The sequence below is a fragment of the Rissa tridactyla genome, chromosome 5 (assembly GCF_028500815.1).
Source record: "Rissa tridactyla isolate bRisTri1 chromosome 5, bRisTri1.patW.cur.20221130, whole genome shotgun sequence".
NCBI lineage: Eukaryota > Metazoa > Chordata > Aves > Charadriiformes > Laridae > Rissa > Rissa tridactyla.
This window is the reverse complement of record NC_071470.1, coordinates 42057124-42084913: the sequence shown is the minus strand read 5'-3', so window position 1 is coordinate 42084913 and position 27790 is coordinate 42057124. Positions and strand designations below refer to the sequence as shown.

General features: G+C 38.1%; 1 protein-coding gene across 4 annotated transcripts in view; it reads left to right on the top strand.

The window, feature by feature from the left end:
• CLCN3 (chloride voltage-gated channel 3) overlaps positions 1 to 27790 on the top strand; it is a 72737-nt gene that overhangs the window by 10052 nt on the left and 34895 nt on the right. For 2 of the 4 annotated variants that reach the window (XM_054202182.1, XM_054202184.1), the window contains exon 2: positions 5246 to 5421. In XM_054202182.1, coding sequence (XP_054058157.1) covers positions 5262 to 5421 — 160 coding nt within the window. In that variant the 5' untranslated portion in view covers positions 5246 to 5261. Of the gene's footprint in view, positions 1 to 5245; positions 5422 to 20684; positions 20943 to 27790 lie in introns of those variants that run through there. The other 2 variants (XM_054202183.1, XM_054202186.1) reach the window with 2 other exon arrangements.

Genomic DNA, 27790 nt, shown 5'->3' with positions numbered 1-27790 from the left:
TTGTTGTTGTTTAATTTTTTTAGTGCCAGAGGCTTCTCTGTTAACCTGCTTTTTAAAAGAATTTTGATGGGTCAGAACATCCTGGAAATACCTTAGTAATGGAAGCATGACGGGTTAGTTGCACCTTTTTTGCTTTATAGAAGACTTGGGTATGTGAGTTGAGTCAAATTCCTTCCTTGTTTCAACAGCTCCCTGAATATCGCTTAGATTTTCTTTTTTTATTCTTACAGCGCATTACTTCACTATTTCTGGGTTTTTTGGTGGTTTTTTTTTTTTTTTTTTTCCCCAAAGATAATCTGAAGCATTTTTGAGCCTGCTTTCTGAGGTATCTGGACTGGGCTCTGGATCAAAATGATGATGCCTCTCATTAATCCTTTGTAATGTCTCTTGGATTTTTCCAGTAGTCTAGGTTGGAAAATAAAAGGTTTATTACTTAAATATTTACTGTGACTAGTGGTTGTTGGGAATCTCGTGTAGGATTTTTGTTTGCTTTTTCAGGATAATGGGTTTGGCTAACATTCAGCCAGCAGTGTTTTTCCCCATTCGCAATTCCTCTCAAGTAACTTCCATCTTTCCCCACTTGTGTTTTAGTGCCTATTTGGGTAGGGCAGGGAATCTCTGGAAGGTTATCTGACATTATAAAATGGCAAGTTGGCTGGTTAGTTCTCTCTTCACAATTCCATGAGCATTTGTGCAGGCTCTCTTGTATGAATGCACGCTTCCAGTATCCACAAAGATAATCTGCACCACACTGGGTTAGGCACAACACTGGTTCTCTTCTGGCTGTTGTAACCATAGAAAAACATTTTCTGGCTCTTCCTTTTCTTTATTACTGCTGTTCCCAAGAATCTGTTTCAGAGGAGGAGTCTGCTCTCTGGGTCCACATCACTGTATTTCCTTCGATGAAACGAGGCAGATCTCTTACCTGCTAGCGGTATTTTAAGGTCATATGAGCATACACTTTTAAGTTGTCTTAAATGTTTAACATGGCTCAAGATAGTGCATCCCGAACTTTGTATCCTAATTTGTTAAGCAAACCCTTTTCTTACAGGCACACAAGGAAATTTGCTATATGTTGACCTAAGCTGTTGTGTCATGTGTCGTGTCGTCCATCCGTTGTCTCCCCCCCTCCATTAATTGCAGGTAGTGGTGGACAAATTAGTGACTGATATGCTCTCAAGAAGTGTGAAGCTTATTGTAGTTTCCTGCATTGCTGCTACACAGCAGTATCTAGCACAGTGTCAGATATGAAAGCAGCCGGGGTAGTTGACTCTCTGGGGACATGGAGAATTAACATACAGTTCTTAAGAATCTTGGTTAGGGTCCTCAAAATGAATCATTTTAGTGTTATGGCTTTTGCTTGATTGTTGGAGAGTTCTGCCAAAAGCAGTACTTCTGCAGTAGGGGACATGCAGTTTTCAAAACAAGAAGAGAAGGCCTGTAGCATCATGCTTATCGTGTAACTGTAGGCATGTGTGTGCCAGAGGAGTTGGCATGTGGAATCACGTTTGTGCAGAGATGATGCAGGGAGTCTTCGCAGTACACTTGGTCTGGCTCTGGAGAGTCTGTTGGTTTTGTTTGTTGGTTACTGACTGATTGATGAAACTTTCCTTTCCATTGTAGACCAGACTGAAAGCATTTTCTTAATTATTGAAAGACTTAATATCTGTAATCCACTACTCTGACATTTCTCTGAAGTGATTAAAAAGACATCCAAAGGGAGAGTTATTTCTCTTATTCTGAGTGGCAGGTTTGTTATAAGATTAACTGAAGCTGTGGAATTTAATCTAAAGAAAATTATCTTTTTCTTTTTTTTTTTTAAAAAGACACATTTACAATGTTCCACCTTTATGCTGTAATAAATATTTCTGCTGAGGCTCTTACAGGAAAATGTCTTTATTAGATGAAAAATCTCTATGTGGCTTCCAAACTTAGTACAATAACTAAAATACTGAGCAGGCTTTAGCTGTGCCTTCAGTATGCATCAAACATGACGACAAAGTGTTAATAACAGAATTCACTACTCATGCCTCCTTAGTCTGCTTCTGGTAGTGCTATAGAACCAATTCCTTCTGAGTTCAAGTAATTGCTTTTGCTAGTTGTGTTTCTGCCTGTGGTTTACAAGAGAGATACTCTCACTTGCACACTAACAGAAAGATACTTAGGGCTTCTTGGAGCAGTTTGAATTTTGAGTTTGGAGACCTGGATTTTACACAGAATTAGTAGTGCTTTTGGGGTCTAGATTTGCTACCTCTCTGTTGTTTTGATACATTTACAAACAAGTCTTTGTGATTGCTAACTGAACGGAGGTCTTTCTCTTGCTTGCTAATTGTTTTCTCCTTTGTAATAAAGATTACTACTTTAAGTGAAAAAAAATTAACTATTAAAAAAGGTCAGATATGCAACAGGAAGAGAACACAATAGACTAAAACTTACAGTGTGCTACAGGGAGGGGTTTGTGTCTTGTGCTTTTCATCTTTTAATGTTACTTTTATGGACAAGGCAGGAGAGTTTTCTGTCTCCTTGCAGACCTCATCAGAATGTAGGAAAAATCAGGTAAATGTAAAAGTAACAAAGATTTCATTCAAGTAGGAGGCCAGTTGGTAGACAAGAGTTTAGAATATAGTTTTTGGTGCATGGAGCAGGTGGAGGAAGGTGACAAATGATGCAGTGAGTGGAAACACTTCTAGGAAGTACCAATGTCTCATTTCAGCTGTGCGGCGTGGCATCCATTTATGATTGTACTGGCAGAGTGATACTAACAGGAGTTTCTGTGAGCATAATAATTAAATAGTTAAGTCTATTTGTGATCTGACTTCTTTTTGGGCATGCTTTTTGTATGGGTACTGTATTATTGGGAATGCCAAAAATTACTGTGTGGGAAAAGTTAGTATCTGTTGAACAGTTTCAAATATAGCTTCTGAATAAATTATAAATTGTGATCTGAGCTATTTAGGGGAAAATGGAGATGCTTCCATTGTTTCCAGATATAAGCAACTGTATTTTCAAATAGGATATGCTTCATAATATAGCAGTATGAAATTTTTTTGGCTGTCCGTTAAGAAGCTTTTCTTAGTGGCTGTAAAATGGTAGAGATCAAGAATAATTTTCACTAAAAGATGAGTGGAAGAAATTTATTAGAAGAGAGAGTACATTTTAAATTGTAAATATTATAAATAATTTCTTAAGGAAAAGGGAATAAGTAAAGCCATAGGGATCTGTCTTGCCCAATAGCAGATCTCTAGGGAAGAGTATAAGAACAGAATAGCATATGCACGTCTCCAGAAGGCTCTCCTAGCCTTCAGCATTTCCATCAGAGGTGTCATCTTTAGTAGCTTTTGATGTTTTGTTATTTTTTTTCTTCTGTGAATTTGCCAGGCTGCTTTATGAACCATTGCATATTTCTACAAAGTGGCAAAGAATTCCACCACTTCCCTACATCCTGTGTGAAGAATCAGCCCTTTTTTCTCTGCTTGTCATGTCACTTCTTTCATTATGACATGTAGGGGCTACTGGAAAACAGCGGATGCTCTTCACTTTCTTGATGCCGCTTGTGATTTTGCTGACATCTGTTGTGTCATCTTCTACATTACATCTTTTCCAGACTGAAGAGTCCTGATCGATTTCATTGCCCTGTAGAAGGAAAGCTGTTTTGTACTCCATCGTTATAGTGCCCTTTTGTAACCTATTTCAGCTCTTCTATAATAATTTTGAACTTTAGGCACTATGTAAAGCATTTAAGGTGCGGACAAGCTGTGGATTTATACAGGGGTTTAAGAAGAATTATCAGTTGAGAGAACTTCATATCAGATTAATTTGGGAACTGCTAGTGCATGCTGAGCTCTTTCTTGTAACTTTATTATTACATTTGGGAATGGTAGTAGTTGAGTCAGAGCCCATTGCTTTATAAGGTAAGTTGGGATGGGTTCTGCAACACCCCCCCACGTGATGTGATTCATATCTATCTGCACAGAATTTTATCTTGTGTTATCACCCAGCTGCACAGTGCTGAGAGTTCCACCTGCAGCTACCCAGCAAACCTTGTTTTGGTTTTCACTCCTTCTAGGTAACTTACTTAGAAGGCTAAGCCATTTGCCAACATGAGAAAGCTGTCTGTCTGACTTCCACTAGTAATTCTTGATATTGGCCAACCAGTCTGGCTGTGCTTCTCAAGGCTCAACAGCTGGGTAGAGGAGAAGGATCGGAATTGGAAGTCCTGTTATCGGTTTTTATTGCTGCCAGCTGGCTGGATGTTTACAGCACATACAGCTTTGTAGCAATTACAGTGGATGGTTACAGAATTTGCACATAAGCAGAGGAAAAAGGGTGTAAGGAAGAGATTTGGAGGCGGATTGACGGGGGCATCTTCTTTGCTTGGAGGGAATGAGACGTTTCTTATTACTGAAAAAACGTATGTTGGGCTGTTGTATGTTAATAAGGAGTGATGATCTTTGAGAAATGACAAACACAAGACTTTTTTTGGATAAAGAAGAGCATGAAATCAAGATGTGATCACATCTTGCCCTCCCTCCCACCCCAATGATGAAGTTATTTCTGTGGATTTAACTCTACAAGGCAAAGGAGGACTCAACCTGAGTCTGTGAAACCTAATGTGTAAGTGTTATACCGAACGTGCAAAAACATGTGTTGCTGACACCTCCTTGTGTTTAAAAACAGAGCAACAACCAAACAAAAGGCATATAGGTAAGAGTTTTGAAAGCTATATGTGGACACGAAGATTTTGACCTGTTTTCCACTTTTATGTTTTTGCTCTTCAGTGCAAAAGAATGTGGATGGTTGTACTTCAGGGGACTACAACTTCAGCCTACCATCCGTTTCATTCCAAGCAGACATAGTATAGTACAAGATAGTACAACTAAAGGAACTGATTTTTTTAACCTTAACATTGGCTGGATTTTGCACCAGCTCCATGGTGCAGTGCACATTTGTACGCATGGGGCATGCACATTCCAACCACCTGTACTGGAAGTGAAATACTTTCATGATAACATTGAACTAATGAGAGACCAAGGAAGGGGATGAGGAAGCATCATCCAGTTAAAAATCATGAAAGATTTGTATAAACTTTTCTTTATATAAAATGTTCTGTATTACTGCTATGTTTTGTAGTATTGTGACCTTAATATTTCTTCCCCAAAGCATGAAATGCACTTGTTTTATTTGTATAAACTTCTCAGTCTTTTGTGCGTATTCAAATAGAAAATAACTAATTTTCTTTATATAGGTTATAAAGCAGCTAAATGGAGTCTGAGCAGCTGTTTCATAGAGGCTACTATCGAAACAGTTACAACAGCATAACTAGTGCAAGCAGCGATGAGGAGCTTTTAGATGGAGCAGGTGTAATTATGGACTTTCAGACCTCTGAAGATGACAATCTCTTGGATGGCGATGCTTCGATTGGTAAGTTAATGTTAATTTCAGCTGAAAAATTTCTCTGGGTTGTATTTTTGAGGGGTTTTGTTATGCTTTGTTTTTTTAATAAACAAAAGCAACCCTTTTTCATAAATAATTAGTGTTTCTCTTTAGTTAACCTGTCCTTCAGAGGGATGCTTTAAACCTGAAAGTGGCTGAATGTTTTTCTGTATGCTTCCCTAATAGTTACATTCTATGGGATGACTTCTGATACCAGGCAGATAATTAATTTACTTCTGGCAAATGACAAACCTACTGTCAAGTAGGGGAAGGATGTCCATGCTGCAGCTACCTGCAGCAGGATTTTGGAAGTCTCACTGTCTTCAGTATTTCTTTAGGACAGAAATTAACAGTCTCATTTAATTGTTACTTCTAGAGATAAATCTATTCTGCTTGATTCAGCTTCAGATCTGTATAGTGATTGCTGTGTCAGTAATACCTATTGGTTTTAGTTGTTGCTAAGTGATGTTTACACTATTCAAGGACTATTTTCAGGTTCCCATAGAAGCATAGACAGAATGATGGAATGGATGATGAAATATTCCATACCATAGATATCATGCTCAGTATATAAACGGGGGTTAGCCGGGGGGTGGAAATCCACGAGTGCTGCTTGAGACAGGGCTGATTCACTGGGTGGTGAGGGTGACCCGTGTCATTATTATTATCAGTATTTTTCCTTTTCTGTTATTGTTTTTATTAAGCTGTTTTTATCTCAACCCACAAGGTTTTTTCTCCCTTTCCCCTCCTTTTTTTCCCTCTTCTTCCTACCCTTCTTGCGGGGGAAAAGGGGTGTGTGGTGTAAGCAAACAGCTATGTGGTTCCAGTTGCCAGCTGGGGTTAAACCACAACAAGAAGAGGCAAAAAGCTTATAAGTAGAGTTGTTGGAAGCAAAAACACTGTATGAGTTGAACTTTTGACTAGGTGAAAAGTTGCAAAGAAAACTTTACGTGAGCACTGAAGTGATACAAAGAAGAAAGAACTGGGAAGCTCTTCCTCTCTCTCTTTTTTTTTTTTAATTATTTTTTTATTAACAAAGCAGTTAATGGGGTGAAAGCGTTAACATTCTCTCAGCATGGTCAAAGAGGGGAACAGAAGGAGTGAAAGAAAGTAATTTCTATTTAAGATAGTAAACTTGGTTAAATATATGCTCTTGTCACTTCCTCTTAGTTTGTTTAAAATCAAACTCGGCCGCTTGAGTTTTCTTTTTTTTGTAATCCTTTTCTCCCCCATTAACATTCAGTTGTCTTCTGTCCCTGCAGTCTCTTCCTTCATGCATTTTCCCTTTGCCAGACCTAGCAATTGGATGTTGGCATTGTACTAGATAGTTGTGATGTATTATTTTAAGCATCCTTCTCATCTGTATTCCCTCTGTGTAATTAGATATGTCTTGAATGTGCAGTAATTTACTTGTATACCAATATAGGTCTTAAGAGCCAGGACACCTTCAATCTACATAAAAACTCCTGCCAAATTACTTAGAGAACACCAGAATGATGAAGTCAAGCACTTGATAGTTAGGAAATTATTAAGTGAGGAACTGGCTTCCATGTGTAATATTTTCTTCTGAATATCTGTCACTTTGAATAAAGTGAGTGTCTTGCTTGTCTAACGTAATATTTGCAACCTTTACTGAAAGTCTGAAGCTACTCTGATTATTGTTTATATAAATCCTCTCCATCACTTCAACCTTTAAGGAGAAATAAGTTTGCAGTAAAATAGTCTCTGAGCCAGTGTTCTGTCCCTTACTTCTTGTAAAATTAGATCTGTAAATTGAGTCCAAACAGTGAAGTGGTTGTTTTGTGTGCCCTGTCAAAAGCAATGCTAATTACTGCACGTGCCAGCAGCCCCTATGTCATTGCAATGCTGAAGTATTAGAATGTGCATTAGAACATAAATATTAATGTATTTTCTTTCCTGGAGTTAAATTTTTTTCCTAATGGTCTATCTGCTTGCCACAATTCTGGTTAGTCAGTAAGAGGCAGCAATAGTAATAAGCACTATTATTTTATTTAAGTGAACGGTGATTTATGTGTCTCTACACATGGAAAATATTTTCTTGTACAGTAAATCATAGTAAATATCTTAACAGTAGATCAGAATGTGGTGTAAATTTTCTTTTCAAGGTGGTAAGAACATTCTTCCAAAAAAGTTTTAAGTAAACTTAGACGCAAGAGGTGAACATCATTGTTTCCCATTCCTTAGCTCTCCAAACTTCTACGGTGGTTTTTCTTGTGTGTTTTTAATTCAGCAAATCTCATTGAGAAGACCAAGCGAGCACTTTCTTGCTGGACTGCACTTGCCCTTTTTGTAGTCCTCTAGCATCAACTGTTTGTTTTCTTGATTTGTTTTAGTTATTATTATTTAAATACTCATATCCTTTAACTGTCTCTTAATGTATTTTTGTTCTGTTGAGTCTAAGTACAGACCAATTCACCGTACAGAATCTGTCCCACCTTTTGAGGAAGGGCAAGACCATCCCGGTAACTGGCAGATCCCATGCTTCTCAACACTGCAGGCCCTCCAGAGCATGATATGAATGCAGAGGCATTAGGTCTAGCTCTGTGCTTTAGCTGGTGAACCCTGCCAAAATCAGGAGCCCTGTTTAAACATATAGTTTGCGTTTTAAGTCTGTAGGACTGGAAGGATTTATGAGCCTGGTTTCTTAGCAACACGAACAAAATGGCAATAACGTATCTGTATCTAAAATGATTGCGGAAATAATGTAGTTAAATTGAAAGCTGCGTAGCTGCAGACTGTAAGTTTGGAGTACAAATGAGCACAGACATGAACTTATCCAGTCTGGATACGCTGACATAGACAATGGTGTGTTCATCATAATTTTACAGTTTATGTAATAAAATATAGAATTACAGATTTAAAAAAATCAAGACCATGCAATGAATAGAAAATGAAGGATTCAGAAAATTATCTTTTTTTTTTTGGCTAATGAAAATTGAACCATAAACTGCACATACATTATGCAGATGAAAAGCTAACAATATGGAATTTCTAAAGTAATTGTAGTCTTTCCCCCTCATTTAGAGGGCACTAAGTCAATGGAAGAAGTGTGCTCATTTCAGTAGGCTTGATAAGTCCCTTGGCTGTCAGGACAGCAATTCTATAAAGCCTGCACAGTACTGCCATTCACGTTACCGCTCATACTTAAGCACTTAACGGAGGCTTACAAAGCCATTGAGGCTGTTATTCAATGGTGAATATGCCTTCTGTTGAAAGCGTATGGAAATTAGATGGTGTTGGGAAAGAATACTAATGATATATGCTACTTGTCTTATGTGGGAAAATTTTTTATATTTTATGAGACTACACAAGTGAATGTTAACTAGAACCCATCTTCAGAAAGTCTTATCGCCTAAACTTTTAGGTATCTTTAATATTTAGTTGAAAGAGATTTGCCTTTTTAGTGTCACCTCTGATTTGCAATTTGAATGTTTTTGTGTAGTTCCATGTGGGGGATTCACCATTACGTTAAAAACAATGCTGTACAATAATCTTGTTTCTCTTAACGACTTCTGAAAGCATTTATGTTACCTGTCCTTCACTGTGTCATCTGAGAAGAATACAGAAACTGTGAATATGTAGTATTATATACGAGATACATATATAAATATATATGTGTAGTATTTATATGATAATTATTATTAGAGTATATCATGCGTCTTTTATGTTCTCCAGTCGCTGTTTCCGTTGCATAAATTTCAGACTTTTAGTCGCAGCATTATGGAGAACAAGTACGTATCATGAAACTGTAAATTCTTGGAGTGTGGTGTGTTTTAACATGGTAAATAATTAAATTGCTGTGCATGTGGAGGCTTGGGTGGCTTGCACCAAAAGCCCTGCCTAGAAGGAATACTGCCTGTCAGCTTTGGTCAAAACTTGCTTTTGTACCTTATCAAAATTAATCTCTTTGTAGTACTGAAATTAGTGTTTTTCCTTGTTGAACTGCCATCTAATAAGAAGTATGATGACATTATACTGATAACAGAAGTATCTGCCCCTTTGTAGGGAGGATGTCTTACTAATGCTTGTATGTGCAATGTACTTTCGTGTATGCAATCTGTGGAGATCATTTTCATCATGACTTATCTATGTTTTATTTTTAGACTGTTTGCCCTGCTTCTTGTTACGTCAATTTAATCACGTTATACTTACCATTGAGAAGCTATCCGTTCTTTAATAGTTAAGTCTATGAGCTAATACTTACTGGTTTAAATTGTATAGGAGGAGATCTATACTATTTAGTTTTTTAAAAATTGTTGCGCTGGGATAGTTCCTTGTTTCCTATCACTTTAACAGGGGAAAAAAAAGAATTCTTTCTAAACAGAAGTCAAATCTCCAGAATTGAAATATATTATCAGATTAATATTTTAACTGGCGGAATGCGAATGAGAAGATGAAATGTCTAATCCATTCTTTTTCTCTCGGCATTGGCTTGTCTTGCCTGTCTCTAAAGTTTGAGAAACACAATTCTTGGCTACTGGCTGGGCTTAAAGAGTGTAACAAGTCTCTTCAAAAGTTCAGACTTTTTCCTTTTATGACTCAGGGTTGGCCAACTAGCAAGGTAAAATTGAGAGGTCTCCATAATTTTACTGTATTTACATAAAGTATGTAATATTATGTAATTTTACAGAATTGAGGGACGTTTATATAAGCTAACTGCATCATTTTTCGCTATTTTTTTTATTTAAGTGTAGGGCAAGCTCAGCAGGAGTTGGATTTTTGTAACGTTGTCAGACTGCAGATTTTTCAAGGCACTGACTGAAATCAGATGATTAAATCTTATTTGCAGTAAAAATGGTTTGCAAACAAATGATCTCACTGATGTTTACATCTCAAGGTACTTTGATCTGTCTGTGGGAGTCTGAGTCCTGAATGAGCTTGGTGTTCTTTTCAGATTCCTGCTTCAGTTGTGAAGGAGCTTAGTTGCTTATATTGTGACTTCAGTGTGGAGACAGTTTACAGTCTGGCATATGGTGTTAGCATAAAATTGGCAATAGTTAACCTTAATATGACAACCTGTAAACTGGCAATTCAAAAGCTGATGCTACAGCCGCTACTATCTCCTTGCAGTGATAGCAGCGCCACTGAAAAAAAAAGAATATGCCAACAGGTCATGGTGCAAACACTGCAGCTCTCTGCCCTTACCCATGAATTGGAGTCCTTTGCCTAAAGTGAGAGACCAAAACACTCCATTTTCAACACCCTAAATACCGACATTAAAAAATGATGTAGAGAACTAATAATATGGCATTATTTGAGGAACAGAATGTAATTTTCAGCAAGTGCAGGTGGTTCTATACAATCAAGAAATTCATACCACATCAGAGACTAATTGTTCAAGCAAGATCTAGACAGTTACCTTTCCCAACAACACATGAATGCCCTTTCACATGTATGCTTGTTTCAATTTTAGTTACCACAGTTTATAAAGAAAAGAAAGAATACAAAGAAAAGAACTTATTTCCTGCATAAAGAGCTTAAGTTCCTGTTATATTCTTTATGTGTGGAAATTTCATTAACAGATTTGTCCTGTCCACAGCTGATATGAAGAAGGATCTTCAAAGTAATTTTGCATCGTTGGCATTGTTTGTGTTTTCTGTCTATGTGCTATAAAACTGACTTGACTAAACAGTCATTATGACAGTTTGACATATCTCTTTCCTAAGTTACATACAGCCTATCTTCCAAGTTAGCAATATTTGCATTAAAGGGCTCATTGTTCTTCTTAAGGAGTATATTTGCTCTCAAATGATGCCGTACAAATTGAAGCATGCAATAACGTGACTTGCTTTGATCACAAGGGCAAGCATGAGACACAGCTAGTTTCTTTTAAACAGCTAAATTGCCAGTAACTGGTTTTTACCTTTTTTCTCTTGGATTGTAGCTAGAGCTGCAGACATCTTGCCTGTGCTCCATACTACTAACGCAGCTGAACACAGGATATCTGACAATACAGAACCATGTTTTCTTTTACTTTTTTTATTATCAATGTGTGAAGCTAATTTTTTGTCCATCTATCTGGGACACAGATTGTTATACACTATGTTTACATGGACATCTGGGCTAATTAACAAAGTTCTTCCTTCAAGGATTTCAAAATTCCTGTCAGAAAACAAAAAAAATTGACTGGAAGATTCTTAGATTAAAGGAAAAAATGTTTTATCTTAGTTATTGGATGTCACTATTGAATGAGTAAGTTGCGTGTCTTTGAAATGTCTTTTGCATCTTACCTGTATATTGTGATAGTGATTTTCCTGAACTCTGATCTATTTTTTTAACATAATTATTGTGCAAAGTGAAAATTTTGCCTGTAATGGTGGTACAGTGTTAGTCTGGATTGGTGTGCCATTAGACTTTCTGAGAGACAGTAATTATGGCAGTGTGTATGTAGAGTTCCAGTAACCAATTAGTGTCTTGTTCTCTTAAATGTTTAAAAACAAATACTGACCGTTTCAATTTCTTACAAATGCCATGGTCAGTTCTTTGAAGACTTGTTTATAGGATATGAGAATTGTGTTGGTTTTAGAACTTAACCTTACCGACAGTCCTCGAATGGTCTCACCAATCTTTCCTGCCAAAGTTGTATTTAGAAAATTGGGTTTCATCTTCCAAAACACACAAGCATATGCATTTCCAGACTGATACTCTGGAAGATGATGAATCATAATACTAGTAATTCATTCTTTCCATCTTTCTGATATTATATAATCTTGTTGGTTTCCTTCTGCAGCTCTGCTGACGTGCTTAAAGCACCCTGGCTTTGTTACCAGCTGCTGCTGAGGCTGTTATTACTGACTTGACAGCCTGGTGTAGCGTTACCATAAGTATGTCCTTCTCCAGGCACGCTGTATGACTAGTGTAAGATGAAGGAATGAAAGCAGAGGAAATGTGATGGCATATACGTAGGTATGTAGAAAGAAGAGTCTGAAGCATACAATAAAATAATTAAGTCTAATATGACTGTGAAGTCTTTAGTACTAAATAAATAACTTTCACTACAGCTTTAATAATATTTCATTTATTAATTTTACTTTTGATTTGTTCTCTCAATTCAGCCAAAGGAGGCAGATATGATTTTAACCAAATTGATGTCAGGCTGCACTCCTGCTTTCTACCTTTGAGAATATTCTTGCATACCAGCTAATAAATACATTTTAAAGTGAAAGCTTTTAATCTGCTTGGATTAGACAGAAGTTTTATTCTAGAAGACGTTAATCGTGATGTCCCTGAAACACAGGAACAGCTGTACTGCGTCAAACCACAAATCCACCTTGCTCAGCATCCTGACAGGGGTCAAAAGTCAGTGTTTAAGGAAGAGTAAGAACAGGGTGGGTAAGTGATAGTTCATCTGAGTACTTGTACGGCAGTTTTAGTCCTTATCACTGGATTTTTCTTCCACTGACTTTTTCCTGAAGCAATTCTTTACCACCCATACCATCCTTTGGCAAGCTCTAACAGTTTAGCTACATTTTATGTCAAGAACCACCTTCTTTTCTTTATTTGAACCTAAACGCAGGTATAAATACTGCTGAGAACAGCTATAACTGCCAGAGTCTTGCCTAGGCTAACTCTGGCCTATGTGTTAGCACGAACTGACACATGGACTTCCTTGTCATTCATCCTTGTACAGCATAAATGCTTACGCTCTTTTGTTGTTGTTGTTACTATTTGCAGCTGTGAAAAATCTTTCTGCTGATAAATGGGGATTTTAAGGGGTTCTTTCTGCTGATACATAGAGATTAAAGGGGGTTCTTATTGAAATGAAACTGCTGTTGCTACAAAAAGGTTTGATATGAAACTAGGACAGGGTGACCTGAAACTAGGATGACTTGACTGTCTTGCTAAATGCACAAGTACACATACTCTGATAAGGCCATATGCATGTAGAAACGAACACAGATTAGCACATATATAGCATGGTACTGTCACTGTGAGAGGTGGTAGTCCCTCTCCCATTTCTAAGAGGAGAGAGGAAAGACTCAACGGATTAAAATCCCAGATTTCCCACCATAAAAGAACTGCATCAGATCAGTGATTTTAATTACAGCAAATCAGTGAGGAGGTATATTTATAAATCACCAGTGTGAGATACCAAACTGTTGATAGCTTATGTTTTGCTATACCTGTATACAATGTATACTCATTAACAAAAATTTCTTATTGTCCTTGCCCTTGTTGTTTGTGGCGATCTTGATCCCCTAAAACAATAACTATCTTAAGAGCTCTTTTATCGGAACAGATGGTGAAAATTTTATTTCCATTGCTACTTACTTCTCTTCCACCTCAGTTATCTCTTTTCCAGGTTAAAGACTTCTGGTTTTCTTAGTTGGACCTTGCAACTATCCCATGCTTTGGATCCTTTTTAGTGCCCCTTCCTGAGCGTTTTCTAATATCTGTAACTTCAGAGGAGGGATCAGAACTTCATACAGCATTTGAAAGATGAACACGTCATGGAAATAGAGTAGCAAGTCTCATTCTGACCACTACCAAGTATTGAGCTAATAGTTTCATGGAATTCAAATATGTCTGGCATAATACAGTATTATCTATTAGCAACGTACAAAATTACTGTTGGACCTATGTTCACACAGCTTATGTATGTATGGAGAAGATGTAATATTCATGAAGAGAGAAAGTAAGCTTAATATATACAGCATATCTAGGGAGGAATATATGTTAATGCTGTAATTTTATCCCGTGCACATACTTTGAACAGTAAGTTGGAAATAGCAGCCAAAAATAAACAGAATAAGGGCAATCTAGCAAATAAAACCTATTTCCTTATATGCATTTAGGTAAGAGGAAAAACAGAATGATCTCAGTAGCAGAATTTTGGCTAGTCCTGGAAAAGGGAGAAGTGACCTTTAGAAAAGCTGCTAAGTAAGTCAGGATCACTTCCTACTATGGATGCCAAATCTTCTTGTTGATGAGTTATAACTACAGTGTTAGCAGATTGGAGTGTGAGGAAAGAACACGTATGCAAAGGTGAAAATGCAGCGGGACTTTTTCTTAGTAAAAGCCTATCCTGTTAAGATAAAGAACAGAAAAAAAGATAGAAAGTAGTTAAGAGTCTCTTAGAGAATCAGAGAAAGCAACTTGTTTGCAGAAAATAGACTGCTTTTCTTTCCAAGTTCTCCTTGCATGATAGTATAGTAAAAGTAGATATTTTAAATGTCAGTGTAAACCTGACCAATTAAAAAAAAAGGGAGAGAAAGAAAACAAAGGAAAAACTCCACCTCTCACAGCTGATAGCTATATGTAGTCAGTTGATGTCAAGGATTTTCTTCCAGCATCGTTAGTTCCTAGATCAAGAAGAGTGTCATGGACAACCCCAGAAAGAAGTGAAAGGAAAACTGAAGAGTCTTGCCTTCAGCGTTTTGGGCCAAGATGTCAAAGCAGTCTTTGGGACCAAATACTTGGGTTTTTCCTGTTTGTTTTTGGTCTTAGGTGTTAATGTTGCATCATGATTTCATTATTTCCCCTTTTTTCTGTTTATTTCTTTCTTCTCCTGCTCAAAAGTTTGGCATGGCAGTAGGGTGTGTTTAGTCATGTTTCACTGATTCAAAGTGAAGGTTGAGCTACCCGGGGGGGAAGTCAGTCTCAGAATTGATTACACAACATGCTTGCGGCTATATGACCTGTTCTGCTGCATTCTGTTTGCTGGTTGGGTCTGACTTCAATTACCATCTTCCGTGTCTGGACAGTGAGTAAAAGCACCACTGGAAGTTATACAATACCGTAGGAGAATAATTCAAGAACCTGTGGTTGGCCAGTGAAAAAGTAAGCTTATTAGGCTAGATCCTGGAATATAAAGTGTTCTCTTCTGGGTGAAATGATTGTGAGCAAATTTAAATAACTAATTTGTGGGAAACAAACGATCAGCAAAAAAAACCTGTGATTAGGAAGCTGGGGTATTTTTTCTGTATTGCAAATAGAAAAAAAAAATCTTATTGTGTATTATCGCGAAGCACATTCTTTTGTATTTTTTTGACTCCTGTTTTGTTTAAACCCCATCTGCCTTGAACTACTCAACAGCATATGTTATAGATTTTTCTTCTGCTTTTACATTATTTGATCTAAAATTTTTCCTGTCATTGTGTGTCTGCCTCATTGTGGCTTTTGATGAGGTGGCAATGGAAACAGCTTAATAGAGTCTTCTGTAGATAGCTTGATACACAGCTAGGAGCTTTTTGCTAATGCCACTGTGATCAAGCACAGAGTCTTATATACTGCTGATGAATGAATGAAGTTTGGGATTCTGTAATTTAAGATTTTAATTTTTTTTCCTTTTTTCCTGTGTATTAATTTGAAGCTATGTATAACTGAACTTTTTTCCTCTCTTTTTTTCTTGGTCTGTGATTACATCTTTGAGTTGTTTCATCTGGGACTATGTCTGGGTACCAGAACTGGGAGAAGGGTCTTTGTCCTTTTATTGTCTTTAGAGTCCCCACTGCTGGCTCTGTGTGACCCAGATGAGAAAGTTGAATGATTTTATGCAGAATGAACAAAGTCAGACTGAAGGGGCTACAAGATTAGTAAATGGAGACGAGTTAACTACGAGAAGTCAAGCTGGTAGATGGATTAGATTTGGGCTTAGTTTGGCCACATGGATTGAGAAAAGAGTAAATGAAGGAAGAAATTGGAAAAAGGGCAGGGGAATAAAGCTGGAAAGAAAAGGTATGGAAGGACAGTAGGAATGGGACACAGTAGGTTTTGAGACATTTTGTATATTCTTTGGGCACCCTGTTGTAAATGGATGCTTTTGTGCCCAGCCTTCAACTGAGGGTGCATACGAGTTAAATTATTTTCAGAATAGTTGGAGATGGTAGCTGTTTTGAGGAGTGCTCTATTATGTAGCTTTTTTCAAGAGAACGTTATCTTCTAGCTCTGCTGAAGGAGAAGATTTAGTTTTGAATAATAATAGGAAAGAAAATGACAGTTAAGAGTCACCAGAATCTTTTGCCATCAGTCACACTAGCATTTGTAATTATCAGACGCATTTTTGGCATCTCGTGTTACTTTAATGAAATCATTCAGCATCCCCCGTCTTACATTTGGAATTTCATAAAAGATATGATTTTAATTTTCTTTAGCTGGTGCGATGAAATTACATAGTCTATCACCAAAATAAATCAAGTAATTGAAGAAATTGAGAGAATGTGTTTGGTTTATATGTAGCAAGGTGTGTGGCTGTCTTCCTTAAATCTAGCTTGCTTTTTAATATGAAATGGTGGAATGGTGCTTCAGAATTAAGGTCCTCCCTCCAGCCTTCAGTAAGCAGGCCGTCGTACCTCTGTGATACTCTCCTTCTTTTCATTGGCCTTGTTCTGTCACCTCAAAACGCCTTGCCCTGGGTGTATCCGATTTATCTAACCTCTGACTTGTTTTTATATTTTTAGATACTTTATCTTGGAATATGTTTCTTCTCTCTCCCTAAAAGGGAAAAGATAAGATGTGGAGGGAGGGTTAAGGTACCTTTCTTCATTTTCAGTATGCTTTAAAGGTGTGTCACCCATGTACCTTGTGGTATTTCTAGAACAATGGACTTAACAGCCCTTTTCTGCAAAGACAGATGCATCTAAGTGATGGTTAACAACATGCCTGTTGAGAACAATGGGAGCACTCAGATGTGTGAAGTTATTTGGGCATGGAGGGTTTCTGGGATTGCGGCCTTAGTCTGTAATTACTGCGATGAAATCTTGAAAGCAAGCTGCTGTATAGACCTCCTATTTACATAGGAGCTGTTCTATGGACTAAATGGGCCATTTTAAGGGGTCATTGAAAATAAGGCTATTGTAAAACTAAGTTTTGGCCTTACAAGAAGTTGTCCATAATGTTATGTATTTCATAATACCCAAAATACCTAGTTACCTAGAGTCACCATTTCACTAACTACAGTTTTGGAATTTTCTGAGCTTCACAACAGAAATAACTGTCATACTCCTTTGAATATAAAATTATCAGGCCGTTAAAGTCAGACACTATTTCAAACCAGGTAGAAAAAGAGTAATTTGGAAAGATGAAATTGTATAGACTTTTAGATATTAAAAAAAAAAGACTGGCTTAACTAGGTCAGGTTAGCATGCGTAGTATGGTGTTCTCTTTCTCTCTTGCTTAAAGAAAACAAACCACCAAGCACTTTTCATTGTATTATAGGAAAGGGAATGTACACGGTGGTAGAGTTATGAACAATGAGAACACAAGCTGCTAGTAATTGAGAAGGGAAAATGACTGTTCTGCTTTTTAAGACTAGACAAAGAAAGGACTGTATTTGGCAGCCAGTCTATAAGCAGTGACCTTGGAAGAGCTGTTACAGTTTAATATTAGGTAGACTCTTGAAATTTTATGTAGCAGATAAGAAGTTGTATCTGTTTTACACTGCAGAGTTCTTGTCATTATTTTCCCTCGTATGTAAAGTTTATCAGATATGCTCTTCAGCTAGTTAGGCCCTTCATCTTTTCCAACTTGAACTGAATTTTAGGCTTCTGTAGAAATTTTGCATGTGCCTTAGTCCAGTGAAGAAGTTTAGGCCAACAAGTTAGACATTTCTTTGCTGTGATTGATTTTTATTATCCGTTCTAAGACATTCCAGGCCTTCAATAACCACATGAAACTCTTAAACTAGCAGTAATCTTCCACACTGTGTTAATACAAGTCCCTTATATCCTGTATTTCGTATTCTTTCAGATGTGGAGTTGAATTTATAGTCTTGTCTTCTATAATCAACATAATAAACTCACTAACAGCTCATTCTGTAATAATTCTTTATTCAGGTTACAAAAATTGTTGTCATATTTCTTCCTGCTGTGAATGACTTTTTATTTAGGGCCTTACAGTAAGGTTACAGGCTTCTTTGCAGGTACTGTTGAGATGAGTTCAGAACGCTCGGGGATTTCTGTTGTACTTCTCCGTAAAATAGAAGTAATGTGGATAATTTAAAGTTCAGAGTTGCTTAGGTTTGGATTTTTTTACAGGCAAAAATAAATGGTGAGGATGCATAGCGGCTCTGAAAGTCACACACTTTTGGATATTCAGGATCCTAAAGATTCAGTTGCTCTTGTTGAAAAGGTGATTGTGGGAGGCTACTCTTCAGAAAGCATTTCCTTGCATAGATGACAGCAAATAGAAATGTTTCTTTAACTCAGTAGAAGACACTGGTATTTTAGAACTGAATATTTGTGGCTCTAGGGTTCCCTTGTTATGGAGATAAGATAGTCTTTAAGGTTTTAAAATATATTTTGCTATATGCTGTTATGTTTGGTTTTAGTTTTTTTTCCTTCATTCTCACTTGTTTTACCATCTGTAGAGATACCAGCGTTTTCTCAGTGTTTGTATTGGAGCCGTATTTTTAAGATTTAGTATATTGACAGGTCTGTGAAGTAAATCCAGTATTTCTTTATGTCCTACTCTGTGCTCAAAAAGATCATTTACAGTAGACAGCTTGTAACATTGTCATTGGCCTATAAAAGACATAACTTCCTTAAGAACATACTTGGAAACTCATTTAAGAAACTATTGCATTTGAAAACTAAAATAGTTTTCTGTCTGTCACACTCAGAGAGGTGGAAAGGCATACCTAATAAAATTAAGTCCTTTCCTTGTGTCCTGTGAGAATGGAACTGAAGCTGGGCCTTTATGCTGCAGGCAAGCATCAATAGTCTCAGTAATTTCACTGGGACCCCTCAGTTACCTAAATCATGTGTTTGTGTGTATACACACACATATGTACAAGATATATTAAAGTCTTATACTGAGGCAGTATGTCTACTGCCTTGCATATCCATTTTCAGGTCTTGAGAGCATATTTTTTCCTTTTATGTAGTTGGACAAAAATTAATCTCTGCAATTTAAGTAATAGTGTAGTAAATGGATGACACATTTTACTGAAGCAGAACACTTAAAATGACTGAGAATAATAGATCAGGGAACAATAATTTTATATTACCTGCCAGAGGGGGAAAAAAGGAAAAACAAAATGCACATCTTACATAAGCATTTCATTACAACTGAACTAGCTATGAAAACCTCATGTAAAATAGTTTTCTTATCTGGAATTGTGAGATAGGACCAGTACAAGATCGTACAGTAAACAAATTAATACATGGATAAAATATGCTTTCAAATGCAAGCAATAATGTAGTCAGTTTATGATTCCCTGTCTTTAGATACTGATTATTTGAAGCGCTTGGGTTTCACCAAAGCTGTAGCAGTGACTGTTGGATGATGGATCCCATGGACGCCTCGGTTAGCATTTGTGGGGCTTGTTGCCTGGTTTGAGTCCGTGACTTTTAAGGGACTCAGAGCGTTTTGTCAACATGTAGAGTAATGCAAACTTAAGTTTGCATTTATTACATTTACTTTTTTCCCCTGCAGAGCTTTTTATTATGAATATGGGCATTATGAGGTTGTAATACCAGAATAATCATCACGAAAAAAAATAAAAATCGGAGACACCAGACCACTTTAGTGAGATATGTAATTAAATTCTTGCTTTAATGTTTTTCGATTACGTATGTTCAAATCTGACATTTGCTTCTGTAGAATTGAAAGCTCTCCAACGTGAGTGGGGGTGGAGGTGACAGTGGGGTAAGCAGAGTGCGTGGCTTTTAGCAGGTTACCTTGTTCTTCCTCGGTGATAATCATTTTAATGTTCGAAAAGGATGAAGAAAATTAGTGGGAGATAGACTTCCCCACCATCACTGGGTACTACACGAATTTTGATCTTCTATGTCCCTTCCGAGTACAAGGTTTGAAGCAGCAGCTTCAAAATCTCCGGAAGGGCGGCCGAAATAAGTTCGAATCTCTTTCTTCTCTTCAGCTTCACGCACCGAAAGGCAGGTTTGCCGGTTTAACCCACCCACCCCCGCCCCGTTCACTTGTTGAAGGGGCCGGCGGTTGCGGCGGCTCGGCGTGTGCGAGTGAACTTCTTCCGCCGTCGCTCCTACGTCTGTCCCCACGACGGTCCCCTCTGACGCGTAAGCGGCGGGGCGGGGGCTCACACCCCGGGCGCCCTCTCGGGGGTTACCTCCCCCGTAACTTACAAACGGGCTCTTTTCCCCTCCTTCCCGTCAGCGATTAAATAGGCGGCTTCGTTGTTCCCGTGCTGACGACACACAACCCGCAGCGCCGCCCCCCCCCCCCCCCCTCCCTCCCCGCCAGGTAGCGGGGCCGCGCCCGGGGCCGCCCCGCGGGGCCGCGCCCGCCCAGCCCCCGGCAGCGGCTGCGGCCGCCCCGCGCTGACATCAGCGGCGGGCAGAGCCCGGCTCCTGCGACAAGGCGGCGGCAGCGGCGGCGGCGACGCGCAGGCCGGATCCCGGTCAAACATGGCAGCGTCCCCCGCGGCCGCCCTTGTGTAGGAAATGCCGCGGCCCTTCTGAGGCGGGCTCCGGGAGGGTTGGTGGCGTCCATGGATGTCTCTTCGGATCCGTATCTGCCCTACGATGGCGGGGGAGGAGACGGCATTCCCCTCAGGGAGTTGCATAAACGAGGTAACGCCGAGCGGACGTTCGAGTGACTTGTTTGCATATGTGGATGTGCCAGACTGCTGTGCAGGTTTTGAAGCAGAGGTGTAAAGGCTCGTTAATTACCGCATCGCTTTGTTTCGCCAGCCTGGTGCCTTTTTCCAGGAGGAGGAGGGTTCGGTTCTGGCTCGCTCCTGTGCTGTCAGTGATTGTTGTCTCTGTGGGCAGATTAGTCCTGCTTCACATCTCATCGGCTTGTGACTCCATCTTCGATATGTGGCTGGCTTCCCTTTCTCTCTCTCTCTCTCTCTCTCTTTTTATTTTTTAAATCAATAAAACCACGTCGTGCACAAAAAATCCCCCCAAATTGTGGTTGTGACTGACCACGACCAAATTGGCAAGAGTTTATTAAATAGGCTGTTTTCATGCCTTTCCCTAACTTGAACAGGCACAGTGTTTGTCTGGCTTTGAAGTTTCCATACGTGCCTTGAGACTTGACTCTTTGTTGACGTCTTTGATACGTGAAGGGAAAGCTCTACAATTGTAATATGTCAGTTAAACCAATATTGATGAGCTCTTAAGAAACCAGAGCTTTGTAGTAGGTTCTTTATACTGTTGCTTGCAAGGAAGCAGATTTAAAAATAAAACAGTGTTATCAATGTTCAGAGGAAAAATCCTCTTTTGAGCTTGCCTTTTGTTTCTTACTGCAAATTTAAAGCAGAATACATTCTATAAAGATTTGGTTTTGTACGGAGGGAAGTTGTAGTAGGAATAAATTAATGTTACGCCTTCAAATTCTGAGGATATAAGTCTTTTTTTTCTTGTTTGGATTTGATGGTTACACTTTGATGTTTAAAAACAGTAAACGTGGTAAATCTCCCTTTAGTTTTGTTTAAATTGGCTAGTCTAAAATTAGAAAGTTATCAACGTTTATGGCCGCTGGTGATGGCATTAGGGAGGAGGTAGGCTGAGAATAAAGATATGATTAACATAAGATGATTTTTTTCCCTCTCCATGTTATTTTTTTGTTTTACTTCTTGTAAACTCTTATTTCTATAAATGGATAAATTAGGTCACACTTTTCTGTCTTCTACTGTCTTTATCTGTGTTTTAGTAGGGTTATTTGTTGTCTTTTTATGATTTTTAGAATGTTTTTCAGCATACGTTAAGAGTATCAACAAGTTCTGATAAGGCTTAGAGTATTTCAGGCAAGCAAATTTTTCTCTGCCCAGATTATTATGATGTAGCAGGTGCTGGTTAGTTCTCTAAGAGAGATTTTAGAATAATTTCTGAGAAATCGAGGATGACATTTTCTTAGAACATTTGCAAAGTGTGAATTGGAGATCTTATCAATGTATATAAATACCTGAAGGAAAGGTGCAAAGACAACTGAGCCAGGCTCTTTTCAGTGGTGCCCAGTGACAGGACCAGAGGTAATGGGCACAAACTAAAATACAGGAGGTTCAGGAGGTTCCCTCTGAACATCAGGAAACAGTTTTTTATTGTGAGGGTGACTGAGCACTGTAACAAGTTGCTTAGAGAGATTGTGAAATCTGCTTCGTTGGAGATATTCAAAAGCTGTCTGGACGTGGTCCTGAGAAACCAGCTGTAGTTGGCCCTGCTTGAGCTGGGGGGTTGGACCAAGTGATCTCCAGAGGTTTATTCCAACCTCTACCATTCTGTGAGTGTAGATTTGTAGATAGTTTTGAAGATGAAAACCGCCCTGTTATTACACTTTCAAGCTCTGCAAATTATAGGTAGACACTGAAATGAGATCAGCTCTATATTCCTGGAAAATAACAAATTTTAGTTGATTTTTACAATACAAAAAGTAGAGGTATGTGCAGTACAAACTGGTGTCTGGCACATTGGAGTATTGCTATTAAATATATAGTTTACAAGTACTGTAATGAAAACAGTCTAGGGTTCACCTAGGTGTTCCCATTGTGGTGACACCACTAGGAGCCAGCAAGAAAATTCCCAGTTGTGACTTGTCACTTTTTGCAGTTTCATTTAATTCCGTTAGGGCTTGTACTTCCTGTATTCTAATACCGTATTTTAAAACCAGTGTTACTGGTGCCTCTTTGGTTTGCTATAGTGAGTTTTTGTTTGAAACAAACAAACAAAACCCCAACAGTGTTACCATAATCTCTTGCAAATCTTAATTTGTCAAGTGCATATGACTCATAAGAAAATTGAGTCTCCAGACCAGTTTGTTCCATAGATTTAATCAAAATTTGTGTGTATTTCCTGCTGATTTACAATACCTCAGTAATGTGTTATTGTCATCTAGCTATCAAAATGAGGCTTAAGATGCTAACAGACAAAATAAAATTTAAAGTAAATTCTTGACATTTCTGTATTATCTGAGAGTCTAGAAAAGGATGCTACCAAGATTTTTTTCCTCTCATGTAGATTTCAGAGCACTGCAATAAAAACCTAGAGAAAATGGATAAAGCTATTTTGAGATAACACACTTAATTGTTAAAGCCTGCGGAATTTTTTCCCTTATTCACATACTGACAGCTCTTCTGTCCTGCAGAGTAATGTTCATGTCATGCAAAACTGCTTTGTAACATCAAAGCATTTGTTGCACTAATTGGCTGCAGCATCTCGCCCAAAGTGGCTGTACCTCAGCAATGGTGAAATGACTGTTTAAATCATTAGGGGTCTTTGAGGTTTAATTAACGGCCTTTACAATGAGATGAAATACAAAGTATTATAATACATTATTATTAAAAGCCTGACCCATTGGTTTGCATTAAGATGTTTTATTTTTTTTAAATGCAAATACACTGTGAAAATGTATTTATTAATTATGTTTATCTTTTAATGTTGATTACTCATCATAATCTATTTGAAAAAAATACAGATGTTATTGAATACTTCATATCATGACTTCCTTAAACTTGCTCTGTTTATGAGCTTCTCTTTATGTGGTACTAAATGCATCGTTCCCGACCTCCTTATCCTGCCCTGATATACTGAAATAAAACTGCAGGAATACAGTTCAAAGAGTTAAAAGTACTACTACTCCCCTCAGAAAGGGGTTTTAAGTCCTGATTTAGGATTGCATTGACATGTACACTTTTTCATAAGAATTTTTTATATAATAAACTATATGCTGGAATATATGTTGTGTAAGTAAATTATTTGTGTTGCTCCGTTCTTTGCCCTTGGGTTTATTTTTGTATCATTTTTGCTAGCTGGACCCTTTTTGAAAGTTCCAAATTACCAGTATCTTGCTTGTCTTCTAGCCGTTCACAGACATGCTCGCACTGTTTGATCCCTCTCTTCCCTTTTTTTTCCTAAATAAGCATTCATTTTACCATTCTTTAAAAATTTGAGATCTGAGTGATAGCAGTACATGTGTAGTGGCCAGGCTGCCAGAAGCAAAACCTGAGCTTCAACAAGCATGAGAGTTGTTAACTCCTTTTTATTTGTTACATATATTAGCACATCATAGATTTTAGATTTTGGAGGTCCTCTAGCAAAATAAATTAAATGCTGTACCACTAATAATCTGTGATTGAGTCAGCAGCCATGAGATGTGAAAATTACATATATAAAGAGCACACCAAATTTAGTGATGACTTGGTTTTAGTAAACCTATTTTTTTTTGAGACAAAATAGCACACAATTTCATTTATTGTGTGTAAATCACCACTGCAGGTAGGTGCAACTCCTAGTGCTTAGACTATACTATAGCATATAACAGTAATATAACGGTATAATTTGGGAAAACTCTTCACTCCGCTTCCCCCCCCTTCCCCCAGCTACACCTGTTATCATACACTGTGGGGCAAAGGACATTTAATAATATCCTAGGAAGAGTTTGAGTCAGATGCATACTGAGCCAGTTCAGATCCTCTAGGTGGTAAAAGTTAATACTTTTGTATTTTAGGCTGCGTTTCTGCTTCTGGGCCTCTAGTGTTTAGGAATTAGTAGATAAATCAAAAGCGATTAGAGACTGAAATTCTCAGCGTGACCTTTGAAGTAAATGGGTGTGAAAGTTGTGTACACATGCTCAGAGCTAGAGTTTGACCCTGAAATTTTATTCGTAGCAGGAGGAGAGTAATAAAATTAATTTTTAGACTACTGACAAGCTCATGACAGAAAATGGAATCAAGATGATTGTAGTTGTTTAACATCGATTGCTTTGAGAAAAAGCATTACTTGGAGAAACTCAACGTGGTTATGGCACTGAATTTCTGCTGCACTTTGTTTTAAGGTTCCTACTATAAAAAGGGGATAAGGATTTTCAGTTATGAGTTTAGTATATTTGACTTTGGTGGTTAACAGAAAGTACCATGAGATATAACTACAGGTAGTTACAGGTTACCTGTCTGCGTGTGCTCTGTGACTGGTCAGGTTCTCTATTAAGCATGTATTTCTCAATTTTGGAAATCATTCTGAGATGTACTGTTATCTGAGGTATTAGAAAGCCCATGGACAAACCAAGATTATGCCCTCCCTTGGGCCTGAACGTGGCCTGACTGGGATAATCATATTAGCAGAATTATTATTTTTGTTGCATCCTGTCTTTTTCCTCCAAAACAATGTATAAGTAGCTCTTGCATACATGCAGCAGCAGCACTTGGAAATCTAATTACCTACATTTCTGTTGGTCTTGACTCTTATTGCCTTGGTCATTGCTAGGTGATAGATTACTTCCCTTTTGTAATGTTTGCTTTATCTAACTTTGTATGTTCTTATACCTTTTATTTTTCTCATCTCCTTCCTGCACTGTTCATGATCTGTGTAAGTTACAAATTTAGCACTGTGGGGATCCCCATAACTTCAGTTGCATATCTGAAGTCCCTGTGCATTATAGACATAATTAAATAAATGTAGTCCATTCTGCCTTTAAGGCTACAAGAAAAGAAATCTGTAGTAATAAAGTGATTTTTTTCTGCTGATTCATAGAAACAGAAGTGTTTCTTCCACCTAAAGTAAAAAGCCAAAGCTATTTGTGTTCTTCTTTTTTAATTATGCTATATACATTGAACAATACCTGACCTCCTCTTTGCCTTCTCAGATTCCTGGGCATTTGCAGTGGATGCAAGTCTTCAATAGTCTTGGTTTAACTCTAGGGTGCTATTATGCGGCTTTCATTTAACTCCTACTTTTTTGAAGGTTATTTTTACACCCAGATTTTTTTTTTTTTTTTTTTTTTTGGCAGAGGAGATGGAGAGGAGCATGTTATCACTCAGTACTTTGGTAAAGCATTTTATTTCTTTTCCCTGTTCTTCAAATCTTGTTCTGAGTCTTCCTGTTTCCCACCTATCAGATCTTTTCAAGATGGTTTTTGTCAGTTAGTGTATATACGGTTTTGTCATTTTTGTTTAGATTTTGGCTGTAATGTGGAGACCAATTTGTGCTTTTAAGCCTTTGATGCAGTTTAGAAGAGCCAACCGAAGAGACAGGCTGAAAATTCATAGTTAAACACAAAGGGGGACACATTGCTTGATTATAAAGACTTTAAAATCATTGATCATCAACAGTAGCGAATTATAGCACTCTGGCATGGCATGCTGTGCTTCTGATTCTGGAATTTAAAAGTTTCTTCTAGCCAGGAAAAGACAATAATGCTTAATGACGCTTCTTGAGTGGGTACAGATAAATTTAAATAAACTGACAATTGTTTCTTGTCTTGCTTTTTAATTGAAAGCCTCATATTTTGCGGTTTGAATATGAAGACAGAAACAAGCTCCGGCACTAACACGTGTCTTGTGTATACAAATCTTCTTTATTACAAGTGTAAGTGATCCCTATGGCGTGCGTTGCATCCAGGGTGCTCCCCCGCCTTCATTTCCCTTGCCACCTAATACCCAAGGACACACGGGTGAAGCAAAGCCTTGGATTAGTATCTGGCCTCCAGAAAGCTACAGCCCTTGCTGATTTTAGCACTCAGCAGGTTTGGATGCTCATGTCAGAGAGATTATTCAAGCCTTAGGTGTAAACTGATTAGCTTCGTTTTCACTCAGAGGTGCATTTTTCTTTTTTCTCCCCTCCTTTCACGCTGCTTGGAGCAGCACCAGTGAAAGCCCTTGCACTGCTGTCAGACAGAAGGAGAGCTGCTAAGGGCAGTACTGTGTCGTTGTGCACTGTCGAGAAAAAGGGATGTGTAAGCAGCAGCAAACTAGTGTGTTCTTGCTGTAAGACTTAGCAATTATGTAGCTTGTAGAGAAATACCTTTGAGAAATTGGTTCCTATTATTGCTCTGCCATTGACTCCAATATTGGCGTTGTTTATCTGTTGTTGTGTTCACAACTCTGAAATGTTTTTAAACATAGCCACCTTTGGGAGTTTTGAGCTCTGTGAAATGAATGTTACTTTATAGTGTCTGGATATTAACATTTATATAGAAGTTTTGAATTGTTTCCAGCAGAAAGGCGTAATTAAAATCTAACAAGACCCCAAGGGTGCATTTATATATTTCCGTATAAGTAGTCTGACAGCTTGTTGCTGTGGAAGGGGGTGAACTTGCTCATCATTCCCCATCTCTTCTCTCGGTTCTTGCTCTTGCACTGGCTCTGTTTCTTGTCTGACAGCACAGAAGCTTGATTCCAGTTCTGTGTAATGGCAGAATTATTTTTTTATCGTTAGTTTTGTCTGCTTAGTTGCATTACCATAGTTAGTTGGTTTACCGTGCAGTCAGTTCCAAGGGTGACAGTGGGAGTGTGTGACGAAGAACGGGAGGGACAAGTAGGGGGAGCAAGATCTCTTATCTGGGTGGCAGCAGTCTGTTAGATCAGCTCAGCTTTATTGTGTAATCATATCCTGAGAGATACGTCTCATTTCTTAAAATGGAGTAAGCGGATATATGCTCAGTTGGAGACCAAGCAGTGTATTTTGTGATGTGCATTCAGATA